Below are 13,583 nucleotides of genomic sequence, written 5' to 3'. Positions count from 1 at the left end.
GGAATATAGGGGGTTTCCGCACCGTCTGGCTGGATCTATTGAGGCCGGCCCCGGGGCGCCGAGGAACCTGGGTTCCTGCGATGCACCAGCCAGCACCCCCTACCCCTGCGCGAAACCCCCGCCCCTCCACCCCACCCCGCGGCCCCGACCACCAGACACACCTGGGCAAAGCCCCTCGGTCCGGACGACCAAGACCCACACCCCCGCCTGGTCGAAGCCCCCAGGCCCTGACAACCAGGCCCCTGTCGGCCCAAGCCCCCAACGGCCCCAAACAGCCCCCAGCTCCTCCCAGACGAACCCCACCGGTCCCGAATACTAGTCCCCGCCCCCTGGAGACCAGCCCCCGCCCTCCCTCTCCCCACGCCGAGTCCCCAGCCCAGGATACCAGACACCGCCCCCACCGGGAAAGCCCCCCGTCCTCTGGAGACCACCACCCCCCCAACGAGCCCTGCCCCCCCCTCCCCGCCCTGGAGACTAGCCCCCACCCCTGGAGACCAGCCCGCTCCCTCTCGGCCGGGCCCCGCCCTTGGAGACCAGCCCCTTCCCTCTCGGCCGGGCCCCGCCCCTGGAGACCAGCCCCCTCCCTCTCGGCCGGGCCCCGCCCCTGGAGACCAGCCCCTTCCCTGTCGGCCGGGCCCCGCCCCTGGAGACCAGCCCCCTCCCTCTCGGCCGGGCCCCGCCCCTGGAGACCAGCCCCCTCCCTCTCGGCCGGGCCCCACCCCTGGAGACCAGCCCGCTCCCTCTCGGCCGGGCCCCGCCCCTGGAGACCAGCCCCCTCCCTCTCGGCCGGGCCCCGCCCCTGGAGACCAGCCCCTTCCCTCTCGGCCGGGCCCCGCCCCTGGAGACCAGCCCCCGCCCCGCGGCCGGCCGCAGAGCGCGGTGAGCTGAGGCGCCTGCTCAGAGCGCACGCGGTGCGGGGAGGCACGGCAGCGCGCTCGAGCATGGCGGCGGCGGCGCTGGGCAGTTCCTGTGGGTCCGCGTCCCCGGCGGTGGCCGAGCTCTGTCAGAACACTCCGGAGACCTTCCTGGAGGCCTCCAAGCTGCTGCTCACCTACGCGGACAACATCCTCAGGTGCGGGGCCGCGGGCGGGACGCGTGCCAGCGGGCGGGGCTCGGCGCCCGCTCGGCGGGGTTTGGGGGCGCCCGGCCGGCCCCTGGGGCGCGGAGGCCGGGAGGGCCCCGGGCCTGGTTCCCGCTCGGGGGGGGCGGGGGGTGTGAGCTGGGGCCTCCCGCCAGGGGCCTGGAGACCCGTCCGGCCCAGCCCCGCCGGAGCGGAGGGAGTCTCTGCACCTGTGACCTGACACCTGCTGTCGCGGAGCCCGGGGCGAGCCGGGTCCCGGGACGCGCGGGGCGGAGGAGGGGAAGGCGCGCCCCGGGCTCTGGCCTCGGTCCGGCGGTTGAACCGTCTTACGTGTCAGGACAGGAGCGGCGACAGCGTTTCATCCCCACTGCGTGCGTTTCACCCACCCGGTGCCTTCAGTTGCCATAGGGCTTCTCAGAAGTTAGCCACGGGCAAGATGTTTTCTTCCCAGCATTTTGTGAATAGCCTAATACTAGAGCCTAACACTACCGTGGTGTTCGTGAGGATAACCTTGGCTAAGAGTAGTTTGTTTCCTTTTCCTCTGAGCACACTTCTAGACCTCTAAGGAGCCTTACAGATTTGGGGAATTGGGAAGTAAGTTTGGGTATTCATTTTGAAGCATTACGTCCCTCTACTCTTAGATCAAATGAGGTGGTGTCCTGAGGGACGGGATGTGGGGGGGCGGGAAAAGGAGCCCCACGTGCCGCCGCCTTAGTGCTGTTAGCTCGTTCATCAGGGCGCCGTGATTATACAGGCTCTGGCCCCGCCCCCCAGCCCCTGGTGCGCTTGCTTTTCTAAGGGGTGGATGTATTGGCCTGAAGTCTGAAAGGAGATCCTTCTCAGTGTCAAGGTTATAGATTTCACGTGACCCAGTTTTGGAGCCATTAGTTACAAGCGCAGTGTCTTAACCCATGGCAGTTTTAATATGGCTCATATAGGCAACATTCATGATTTAAAAAGTGAGTTGAAGGAAGAACATATTGAGCCCTTGTTGTGTGCCAGATGCAGCGAGAGATGCAGCACACAGCTGCACACTTGAGGCCTATATGGGGGCCTCCTTCCTCCTCTGTGACACTCTCAACTCACCTTCTCAGCCCTGGGCGGTCTGACAGCTCTTCACAGCGCCAAGGATGCCAGAGGATTCTGCACAGTGAACTCCGAGGCAGAGTTCTCCAGAGCCCGTCAGCTAGCACCCCATCTGGAAAGCCACCGAACTATTTAAACCCCATTCTTCAGAAAAGGGAGTTGCCCTTGTAATGAGGATTCACTTCTGCTTTCAATCCAGGGAAACCACAAATGCTGAGATCAAGGTGTTTTGAGGAAGAAAATCTTTTGCATCATAGTCATCATTATGAATGTTTACCAAACTCATAGAAGAAACTTGGCATGCTGTCAGTGTATGTTGTAGTCTCTACTATGGCTTATGTTTCTTATCTTAAAAAGTTTTTTTTTTATCCAAAAAGGGAATTAGGAGTCTGGAACTCATGTAAGTGGAGATGGTATGAAAAACTACCCTTTTTAGTTCATCTTAATTAATAGTATTAGTTCCTGCCCTCATTCTTACAGTTCAAACTCGTTTGGTCTTCAGAGGGGGGAAAAAAACCCCACCTTTTCTTCCTCTTCCAAGTCCAGTGATTTGCTTGCCTCTTAACAGAAAAGCCCCAGACCTCTTCTTGATCCCTTAGCTACACTGCATTACAGACAGGCTAATCTAACTTATTTGAGAATAGAGGAAACCATGGTTTCTTTTGCTGTTTTAGGAACTCCTTTAGCATGAGAGATAAGGGATGTTGTCTCGATATCCTTTGCTCCTACCTCAGGGTCTGACATAGTATTTTATAGGGTGAGTGCTGAAATGAGAATTTCATTTGCAGTTTTTTTATTGTTGTTGTTAACAGCGATATTTGTCACTATACACTGGTGAAAATAATACTTTGGGTTAAGTTTGAAATTTCTGCTTCAGATGATGTTTATCTTATTCCGCAACTAAGGCTCGTAAAGCTAATGAAATTATAGAATGTAGTATATACTAATTTGCATGTACAATATACCATGGGTTTGAACCGTTTTTTCAGTTCACTGACTTCTAGATAAAAATCAGCTGTCCTCAGTATCTACCTTTCAAAAATCTGCAGTAGTTTTCCTGGCATTCCATGTGGGTTCCCTAGAAAACTTGCTTCATTCATTCTTTAAAAAACAATATTTGATTTCCCACTAATTTCCTTTGCAAACTGCACACAGTTACTGGTTATGAACTGCACTGGGTGTGATTGGGAAGGGCCAAGAATGGAAAGTGGTTTCTTCCTTCAAAGAAAATAAGAAAGACACAGGTATGGAAAATAGCCACAGCATAAAATCTAGAGAACAATTAATTCCAAGACGATGTTTAAGCACTTACATGTTTATGTGAGGAGATAGCTGTATGACCTAGTGTGGAACAGTTCTGAGAACAGAGGTTTGGTTAGAGCACATATATTTGACATGATAGGCAACAGAAAGTGATTGTAGTTTCTAGACTCAAAAGAGAAGCATAATGAGAGATTCACGTGGAATAATGATGCGAGAAGACACAAGGCGTGGGTTTCATTTCTGAAGCTACTGCAGGGCATAAGCATAACTGTGGATGGAACAGAGAGAAGAACTGTAGTCAGGGACTGGCAGTCCTTGATGACTGAGTGCCAGGGGTAGAGCTGGTAACGGGAGGAGACAAAATACTGTACCTCAAATAACGTGAGATTTCTCATCTGGGTTACTCCTGACACCTGGAGAAACTGAGCAAGGTTGTCAACTGAGGATGGGTGAGTTTGTTGGCAACTTGTATGGTGGAGAGTATTTGTAATCGAACCAGCGGGTCTAAGTCCCAGTCAGCCATTTCCTAAGAATGTATGTAAACTGTCTGGGCTTCAGTTTCCTCTTTTTTAAAAGGAACGAACAATACCTACATTATAAGATTGTTGCAAAAGATAGAAAGAAATAAAGAACATGGCACATGTGTTGTTTGTTAGTCTCATTCAGTTTTTCATGTTAAGCTAGGTTACGTGCACATGTTTCCCTTGTTGTCAGCTGCAGAGAGCGGTGGAATTAGAGCCAGAGATGCTTCCCAGGTGTTCTAAAGGCAGAGAGATGTTTTTGAAAATTTTACATGTAAGTCACAATAACAAATTTTCAGAAGGGCTAGAAATAGTTTTTCAGATGACCTACAAACCAACTTTTGTGATCAGTAATAAAAATGCAAGATTATAGGATGCACTCATGTACTAAATTTCCACTTGTGAGAACTCTTTCTGGGATTATGCATCCTAAAGAGGAAGAGAGCTAGTGAATGCTCAGATATATTTAATTCCCAGCATTTCTGAAATAGAAACATTTAAGCTTTCCTTTTCTGAGAAAAGGAATGCTGTGACTCAGTGGGAGGCTTATTATTAACATGTTGTAAAATCTTAGAAATATGGTAGATTATGACTTTTGAGGTGCAAAGCAGGACTTTTTCCTACTATTCAGTTGTAAATACACGGGCTAATTTTCTATAAATGAAACACTTTGTCTACCTGTGGGTAAGACAGCTAGAAAGACACCAAAATGTGTTCAAAGTGTTGGTTGAGTGAGGTTTAGGAAGTTTTGCTGCCCTTTCAAACCTCATTCATTCAACGTCATCATCCAACAACCAGAAAAAGAAATCTCAAGCTAAGGTGCAAGATAATTGCTAACAAGCAAGATAAATAATAAATAAAGTCGTAGAAATAGTTAATGGTTACCAGAGATAGGGGGGAAAAAATCAAAGAGTTATAGCAAACAATATTAGAGAAAAGTCTGCAGAGAAAATTACATTAGTGGAAGAAGAAGATCAAAACTAAAGGTCCGTAGGGGTACTTCAGAGGCCGCAGGATCCTGAGAGTAGCAATGGGCTCGAGGAGAGTGGCCACACCAGACTTATGCTGTGAAGCAAGAGAGTCAGGAGTGTTTGTGTGGCACTTCTCCAAGGGCAGGAAATGGGAACTGACGGACCTGAGGGCTGCTGGCCCTGGGGCCAAGTTCTGTAAGCCTTTGAGGGCTTCAGGGGCTGACTTTCACATCAGTCTGTGCTCAAGACTATGGCTGGTCTGCTCAACACATTCATTCATTCATTCATTCATTCATTTATTTATTTATTTTTGGCTGTGTTGGGTCTCGGTTGCTGCGCGCGGGCTTTCTCTAGCTGCGGCGAGCGGGGGCTGCTCTTCATTGCGGTGCGCGGGCTTCTCATTGCGGCGGCTTCTCTTGTTGCGGAGCACGGGCTCTAGGTGTGCGGGCTTCAGTAGTTGTGGCTCGCGGGCTCTGGAGCGCAGGCTCAGTAGTTGTGGCGCACGGGCTTAGTTGCTCTGCGGCATGTGGGATCTTCCCGGACCAGGGCTTGAACCCGTGTCCCTGCATTGGCAGGCGGATTCTTAACCACTGCGTCACCAGAGAAGTCCTCAGCACATTTAAAAAGAGGAAGCTAGGATTTGGGTACCTGGATGTTATTGCCATTTTTCAAATTTTTATTTGCAATATACGTTGAGTGAGAAAAACACATAAATGATATGTGAGGTCCATAGATGTTGTACAAAGATAGAACATTGTTCTTTAGAAACTAGGGAGGAAAATCTAAGCTATACAAAGCCTGTAGCAAAGAAGCTGCTTCGACACTTTGAAACATGTCTCAAAATAATAAGCTATATCGGAACAGCTCATGTAAGTTTTATCAGAATTTTTTTAGTGTGAAAAAGGGAAGAAAAATTAGAAAATTAAGCCCAGTGAAAGACTTTGATTATGTAGAAATCTGGAAACTCTTGGGAAAAATAGACTAAGATAGCTCAAGCAGTTCTGCACCAAGTGGGATATACCCTCCTGGTGGTTACTGATGTGTTTATCACCCTGTGGAGTGTGTTGAGTGTCGTGAAAAGATGCCTCGTCTACCTGTAACTAGCTTTGGTAAAGGTAGGATTTTTCACTGTTTAATGTTTAAGTGGTAAGAAAGAGCGGCACGCTTATGATGTAGTGTGGCACAGAAGCCAGGGATGTAAACATTTCACTGTGCCCAGGGCAGCCCTCAGAGCAAAGGCCAAAGGTCAGTATTGCCAAGGTTTACAAACCCTGATCTGATACACACAATAAAAGAGTAAGGCATCTGTTTCTCTTTGTGTTTCTCAGTTATCTGTGATTTTCAAATGACCTGCAGTAAAGAACAGTATTTTTAATTTCCAATCCTTTGTGGACCTATAACTTTTGTAAAATGCAATGAAAATTTCATGGCAGTGTCAAATTGCTGTAATAATTACTGAATACTTTCAATTTCTGTACTCCTCATGGATGAAAAGCAAAGAGTTTACAGATCAGCACCAATCTGGACATTTTAAGTAACACTATTTTGGAGCTTTTGTCTCTGAATATTCTGTAATAAACTTGTGTAATTTTTGAAATTAAAGAAAAGAGGTTTAAAAAAGTTTTGTGTAGTATTTATGACAGTTTGGCAACAGGAACTGCTTGGTGGAAAACAAATGTGAAATTTGTTGAAACTTCCACAGGTAACAATCCCTGTTTTGGTTTTTATATCATGATATCTGGAGAACATGCGTTAAGTTTAGGACAAAGGTGTTTGGTCATTTGCCAGCACTTGGCCACCCCGTCATCCCAGACCCCAGGCTGGTAGCCTCAACACTGCTTCTGTGGACCCCTGAGACAGCCTCAGTCTTTCTTAATGCCATACTGATGGAAGCCACTACCATTTTAAGGGCGTCAGTATCAGATATGAAACCTACTTATCATCCTGAATTAAGTTCAGAAGGCCTTTTGAGTATAATACCTTGATTGCCTTTAACCTTTTATTTTCTTTCTGATTTTTTTTTTTAACAGCCTTTCTGATTTATCAACGTTATTACAAATCTCAAATCAAAGATTTTTCATGTGCTGGTCTCATCTCATGTGTACTATTCAAAATCTAAATCATGGTAAAAGAAGTTCATATCTTCATTGTATTTTATTACCGTAGTTGCTGTGACAAAAATATATCTTGAGCTGAAACAGAAATTATAGTAAAAAACAACCATTGGTCTAGGGAAGAAAGAAAAATCAAGTGACCATAAACGTATACCTAGGTTCATGTTTGTCAGAAGTAAAGTCTTTGAGGAGCTGTGATTCATTTGTATATAGCTTCTTAGTTTCTTTTATTCATTCGTTTCACAAATATTTATTAACCACCATGTACACGTCCATCAGGCGCTATTCTCGATGACTGAGATCCATCAGAAGAAAACAGGCAGAACCTTCTACCCCTGTCTGGAGCTTGCATGGAATTTTTTCTTAGCAACGTAAAAACCCATAAAGGTCTCTAGTTTTAACAGCACAGAAATAGAATGTCGCGTGGGTTTCCCTTAGGGCAGCATTGATATTATCAGCTGTGAAGTTAAACAGTAAGGTTGCAGTAAGTGTGTACGAGGTAAGAATCACAAAATCAGTCTGTCTTTCCAGACTGCATCCTCTTCCCTTAAAGCTGGGATCTCTACCACCTCGTAGGCGTATAGCCAGCATAAAATGTGAAAAAGAATGCAAAAACATGGTGAAAAATGTAAATTGTTATATATAATCAGACTTTTTTTTTTTTTAATCAGAAACCCTAATGATGAAAAATATAGATCTATCCGGATTGGAAACACAACTTTTTCTACTCGACTCTTGCCTGTCAGAGGAGCTGTTGAATGTTTATTTGAAATGGGCTTTGAAGAGGTCAGTGTGTTCACGGTTTCTTCTCCGCGGTTCGTGTACAGAGCATTCAGTATAGTGTTGATAGATAATTTCTAAATAAGAATATTTTTATTGATTGATTCATTTTGGAAAACTATGGGACCAGTTATTTCTTCACTTACTCTACATTGAAAAGTTACAGTCAATATGCTTTAAAATCACAGTAAAATATAACAACTCTCCCACAGGGAGAATTCTTACAATCTCAGTCCTTTAGAATAGGGAGGTCAGACATGCAACCCAAGGACTAAATTGTGGTTCTCTTTAGACCTTTAGCAAAAATCTGCCATGTAAGCAAACATGAATTGCTGATGGGGGTCCAACCACAATTGCTGATGGGGGTCCAACCACCTGTCTCCAGTAAGAAATGACAAGAGTAAAAACAGAAAAGTTGAGTTTAGTTGCCACACATAAGGGTTCCCTTCTGTGACAGAAGAAAAGAATCTCAGTGGGTTTTTTTGTTTCCAGGTCAAAGGAAAAGCTTGGTGTTTCCATGTTGTGGAATCTTGTGGCATAGTTTAATTTTATGACACAATGAAAGTAGCTTTCAAGATGATGAGTTTTCTTTATGTGTATATGCTTAACCATTTCTAGTTTATGGAATACTGAGAGAAGTCCAGCCAGGTTCTAGGGGCCGAGCAGCCAATAGCAGTCAACTGGCAAGACCGTAGCAGCTGTTAAGGAGATATTCTGAGTTGCTCTGGGATGTGCTTTCCTCCCCGCCTCTCTGCTTGCCTCCCCTGGTTCTGTTTCAGGCCTTAGGAATATAGTGGTGAACTAGTTAGATAACAGATCCCATCTCGCATGGAGCTTGCATTCCTGTAGGTTAGACAGGCAGTAGGTGTGAAAACAAAGATGAGCACAAAGAAGAAAATGAGGCATGGAAAGAACATCATAAGCAACTGTAGTGATGGGCAGCTATGTGAGGACAAGTGCTCAGGGGAGGCCCCTGAGGAGATCGTGGTTGAGCTGGGACCTGAGTGATGAGAAGCAGTTCAAATACCTGACGCTCTCAGGTGAGGGTTTTTCAGGCACAGAGATCCACACGTGTGGAGGATTTCTAGCAGGAGTAGCCTTGGCACAGAAAGTGGCCACGGAGGCAGGCCTGGGGTTTTGGGAACTGTGGTAAAGATGGCACTTTATGACGAGTGGGATGGGAAGCCATTGAAAGGTTTTAAGCAGGGAAGAGTATTTTTGAAGATGGCTCTAGCGGTTGTAAAGAGAATATTCTGGATGTTCTGGATGGGGGCAAGGGGTAAAGCAGGGAGGCCAGTTATAAAGCTGATCCCGTTAGTCTCAGTGAGAAAGGGTAGTGGTTAGTCTAGATTCCGTGAGGACAGGCTCTGTGTCTGTGTTGCTCCCTGTGGGCCGGCTGCTGGGAAAGGAGCAGAGCAGGTGGGCACCCAGTAAATATTTGTGGAATCAAAGACCGACAGCAGTGGGGATGGGGCAGTAGTGGGATCCAGGATTTCTTTTTGAAGCAGTCTGTGGGACTTGCCGATGAACTAGATGTGGAATGTAAGGGAAAGGAAGGAGTCAGGGTGACGTCTGGGTTTTGGTTTGAGCAGCTGAGTGGATGGGAGTACCATTCATTGAGGTTGAAAAATCTTGGAGAGTAGCAGGTATCAGGGGAGAAAAAACGAACCTGTCTTTTGGATAATTGTAACTGATATACTGTTAAATATTCAAGTAGAGGTGTCAAGTAGAGAGTTGGATATATGAGTCTTTGATGATTCAAAAGGAGAGGCCAGGGTGGAGGTATAAATTATGGTGTCACCTGCTTGTAGTTGCTCACAGACATCTGAACATAAAGAATTTAAAACTATAGATGGGGAAGATTGAGAACGTTGATGAATTTGTTCAAGGAAATGCAGATTTTTGAGAGTCAAATGACAGGAAAATTAAGTAAATGACAACTGGAGACTGTTGAAGTTGAAGTGTTTCAGTTTCTCATTGTTTCTCATTGTTGGAGTGTCACAGATTCAGTGGAATCATATTTATCTTTCATTCAGCAAATACTTGAGTGCCAGGAGGGATGACCAACCGCTCTAGTTTGCCGGGGACTGTCCTGGTTTTAGCAGTGAAAGTCCAGCCCCGCAGAAAACCCCTCAGTCCCAGGCAAACTTGTAGGTTGGTCACGCCAGTGCCAGGTAACAAGCCAGATTGAGACTTGCAGTAGTATTTGATGCAAGTAGAGTCACAATTTCAGAAAAGATGATCATGCTTTAAGACTAATTTATACTTAGAGTTTCTGGCTGGCTTTGCACTTCACACTGTAGGAAGTAAATGTTTTATCAGTGTTAGCCAACGGAGCTGAAACTGAACTCTACCACCAGAAAGAAACTTGGTGGGCTTTGAGATGAAGTAGCAAATCCAAGACCTATCCTGAAATTTTCAGTTGCACATTAAAATCCTGGACACCTTTGTGCCCACTTGTCCCTGAGGCTGCATTCTTGTTTATGAAAATTCTGAGGAGGAGGTTGAGAAAGAGTAGGATTCAAATGGTCGTGTGACCCATCAGGCTGGCTTAGTGGAGTAGTTCTTGCTGGGAGCTGCACCTACCCTCGGGGAGGATGGGGCATCGAGGGCCGTAGTTTTGGTTGTCTTGGTGACTGGAAGATGTCACCAGCATTTAGCGAGCAGGGATGGGGTTGACTCATATCTGGCAGTGAGAATTGCCTCACCAAGAATGCGTTGAGAAACAGAGATTTTGTTAAATACTAGAATCCTCGTTGGTTTCTTAAAATGTTACTGGGTCTAGTGCATTAAGCCTGTAGTTTTGTCCTTTTATGAAAATACAGTGCTGTCGATTAAACTTTTTCGTACAGACACTTCAGTCATAATCATACATTCTTTTAGGACTGGTCCTGAAAAGATGGAAAGGAAGGGAGCAGCCTCTGTCTCACCGGGGCCCTCTCTGAGGTGTGGACCAGCCAGATCCACATGGCTGTCGGGCTCTCCCATCTCTGGCCGTGGTGTCGTGTACCTTCCTCCGTGCTGCTCCACTCACAGTGTGAGATCAGGGGCCTCCATGCTTGGTTTTTTTTGTTTTTTTTTTTAATTTTTTATTTTTTTAATAAGTATTTTAATTAATTAATTAATTTATTTTTTATTTTTGGCTGTGTTGGGTCTTCGTTTCTGTGCGAGGGCTTTCTCTAGTTGTGGCAAGCGGAGGCCACTCTTCATCGCGGTGCGCGGGCCTCTCACTGTCGTGGCCTCTCTTATTGCAGGGCACAGGCTCCAGGCGCGCAGACTCAGTAGCTGTGGCACACGGGCCTAGTTGCTCCGCGTCATGTGGGATCTTCCCAGACCAGGGCTCGAACCCGTGTCCCCTGCATTGGCAGGCAGATTCTCAACCACTGCGCCACCAGGGAAGCCCCATGCTTGGTTTTAAACCAGGAGTCTGGTTTCTCTTCCCAGAGCTCATCATAGATAGGAGGTGGTTCCTTTCTCCTGTTGGAAAATTCACTGTGTTCCAATTTGTGCCAACCATCGTGTATGTAATCATCACAACTGTAGAAATACTTTTTGCTCAACCCTTCCAGCTATTTGTACAGGCTTGTGGGTTTTGATCTCTGTTCAGTCTCAGGTGGAATCAGTTATAGCATATAACGATTAAGGTCATGCGGTTTGAATCCTTGCTCTGACGGTTGGTAGCTTCAGGCAGGTTATTTAACGTCTCGGAGCCTTCGTATTTCCATATGAAAAGTGGGGATAAACCCAATACCTACCTTTCAAGGTGGTTGTAAGAATTCTTCAGATAATGTGGGTAAAGTGCTTTTTAGCACAGTACCTAGAAACACATAAATGCAGTAAATGGTAGTAGTCTTTTTTACAGCTGTTTTGGGTAATACATGGAGATTGCTGGCCTCTCCCAGCTTTTTCAAATGGATTCACGTGGAATTGATTTTCATGTCGTTGTGGAGTAATGTCTTGGTCAGTTGATTCCTGTAGATCTGCCATCACCAGGGAAATAAGGTCATTCTCAGTTGTGGAGTTGAATTTAAATGCTCACAATCTACAGGTTGGTCCACTGCATATTGTAACGACTGTGTTATCTCATTTGCAGTTGGTGGAATTACTGTTTTAACACTGTTGCTTCTCAACACCTTAAACCTTGATGGAATATATTTTCATTTCACTTTTCTGTTTGTTTTGTAATTTACTATTTTACATTGTGAACTTTGTTGTAATGTTTATTGTACCTCAGAGAACTCTGATTATATTATGTGAATTCATTAAATGAATCACTTCTTAAAGAATCAGATTTTTATTGTTTGATGGTTTGTTTTTGTTTGGACCACCTTTGTATTACTAAATAGCAATCCATAGTTTTGAATTGACCCTCAGGATGTAATTTTTGTTATCTTGGAAGAATTAGTGAACTCCATACACAGACTTCTAATCATGTAGCTATTCTTAAAGACTTGAGTTTAGAAGATTCAAAGGTTGTTATATAACTTCTTACTGGTTTTATGTGACCAATGATCATTTTGAATGGCTGTATCTATAGTGTCATTATTTCATAGGGAATTTCATGGAGAATAGTTGTATCATATACTATTGCAGAGAAGATAGGAATGTGCATTTTTGCATCTCTTAGGAGGATTTCTGGCTCATTACAGTATTTCTAAAAGATAAAGTATTTTTCTAAAGGTCTTTTGAACCAATAAAACAGGCTAAACATTTTATGCTAACAAGGAGACATATTTTCTTAATTTTCTGGTATACCTTTGCCTGTATTTTTTTTAAAAGTGCCAAAATGGTAAGAAAAGAGAAAGATTGTTAAAATATGATGTGTTCTGTAGTATTGGCTCCATTTTACATATACTGTGTAAGAATGACTGTCAGTATAAAGCAAAGGTTAAAATTTTCCCTAATTTTATAAATTCCAGGGAGAAACCCATCTTATCTTTCCTAAAAAAGCTTCAGTGGAGCAGCTGCAAAAAATTCGTGACCTGATTGCCATAGAGAGAAGTAGCAGATTGGATGGATCAGATAAGAGCCACAAAGCAGAATTATCTCAGCAACTTGCAGCCAGCACCCAGCTTCCTACAGCGCAGGCTTCCGGTCCTAGTGGGTTAACCCAGCATCCAGGGAACAGTGAAGGGCGGTCATCAAACCCACCGTCCACTCCAATGGTAATGTTAGAATTAAACCTTCCTTGACTGCTCCTTTCAAAGTGTTGATATAGCAAAAGCTTTAAAATAGGACTTATTCCAGAATTTATGTCTGAGTCATTCTTGGTTCTTACAGTTCTAATACGTTCAAATTTCCTGAGCTCTTTTAAAAAATTGTCAGATCTGTAACAAGAGTGGGGAAATGGCTGTCTTTTATTTGGACTTTTAAATCTTAACTTGTGGCTTGTTGTTTCTGAGGCAGCCAGGGTTTTATTTAATTTATCATTTGTAAATGTACCTGTTGCCGTGGCACTTAAATCAGTTGCACAGATTAGCATGTGTCTTTAACCTAGAAAAAGTAAAGGACTTGCTAGACAGGTGTGTGGCCATCAAATAAGGTTTCCTCTATTGCTTTGACGCTTCTGATGTAATACCTGCTGCTGTCTACCATGGAATTATTAATTCCAACAACCTACCATTATCAGCACCTCAATTCAATAAAAAATCGGCTTCTTTAGGCTTAAGGTAAATAATCATTAATTTACTGATAGTGGTGCTAGCATACACATATATACTTCTGAAGAACTGAGGTCAAATTACTGATGTCTTACAGGAATTCTCGG

General features: G+C 44.9%; 1 protein-coding gene across 4 annotated transcripts in view; it reads left to right on the top strand.

Moving 5' to 3' along the window:
• The first annotated feature begins 849 nt into the window (after nucleotides 1–849).
• NGLY1 (N-glycanase 1) overlaps nucleotides 850–13,583 on the top strand; it is a 55,731-nt gene continuing 42,997 nt past the window's right edge. Inside the window, exons 1-3 of one of the 4 annotated variants that reach the window (XM_082392721.1) lie at nucleotides 850–1,072; nucleotides 7,708–7,822; nucleotides 12,736–12,981. In XM_082392721.1, coding sequence (XP_082248847.1) covers nucleotides 942–1,072; nucleotides 7,708–7,822; nucleotides 12,736–12,981 — 492 coding nt within the window. In that variant the 5' untranslated portion in view covers nucleotides 850–941. The remainder of the gene's footprint in view (nucleotides 1,073–7,707; nucleotides 7,823–12,735; nucleotides 12,982–13,583) is intronic. The other 3 variants (XM_082392719.1, XM_082392718.1, XM_082392720.1) reach the window with 3 other exon arrangements.

The sequence above is a fragment of the Balaenoptera borealis genome, assembly GCF_965194805.1.
Source record: "Balaenoptera borealis genome assembly, chromosome: 5".
NCBI lineage: Eukaryota > Metazoa > Chordata > Mammalia > Artiodactyla > Balaenopteridae > Balaenoptera > Balaenoptera borealis.
This window is presented reverse-complemented; position numbering and strand designations above follow the sequence as displayed.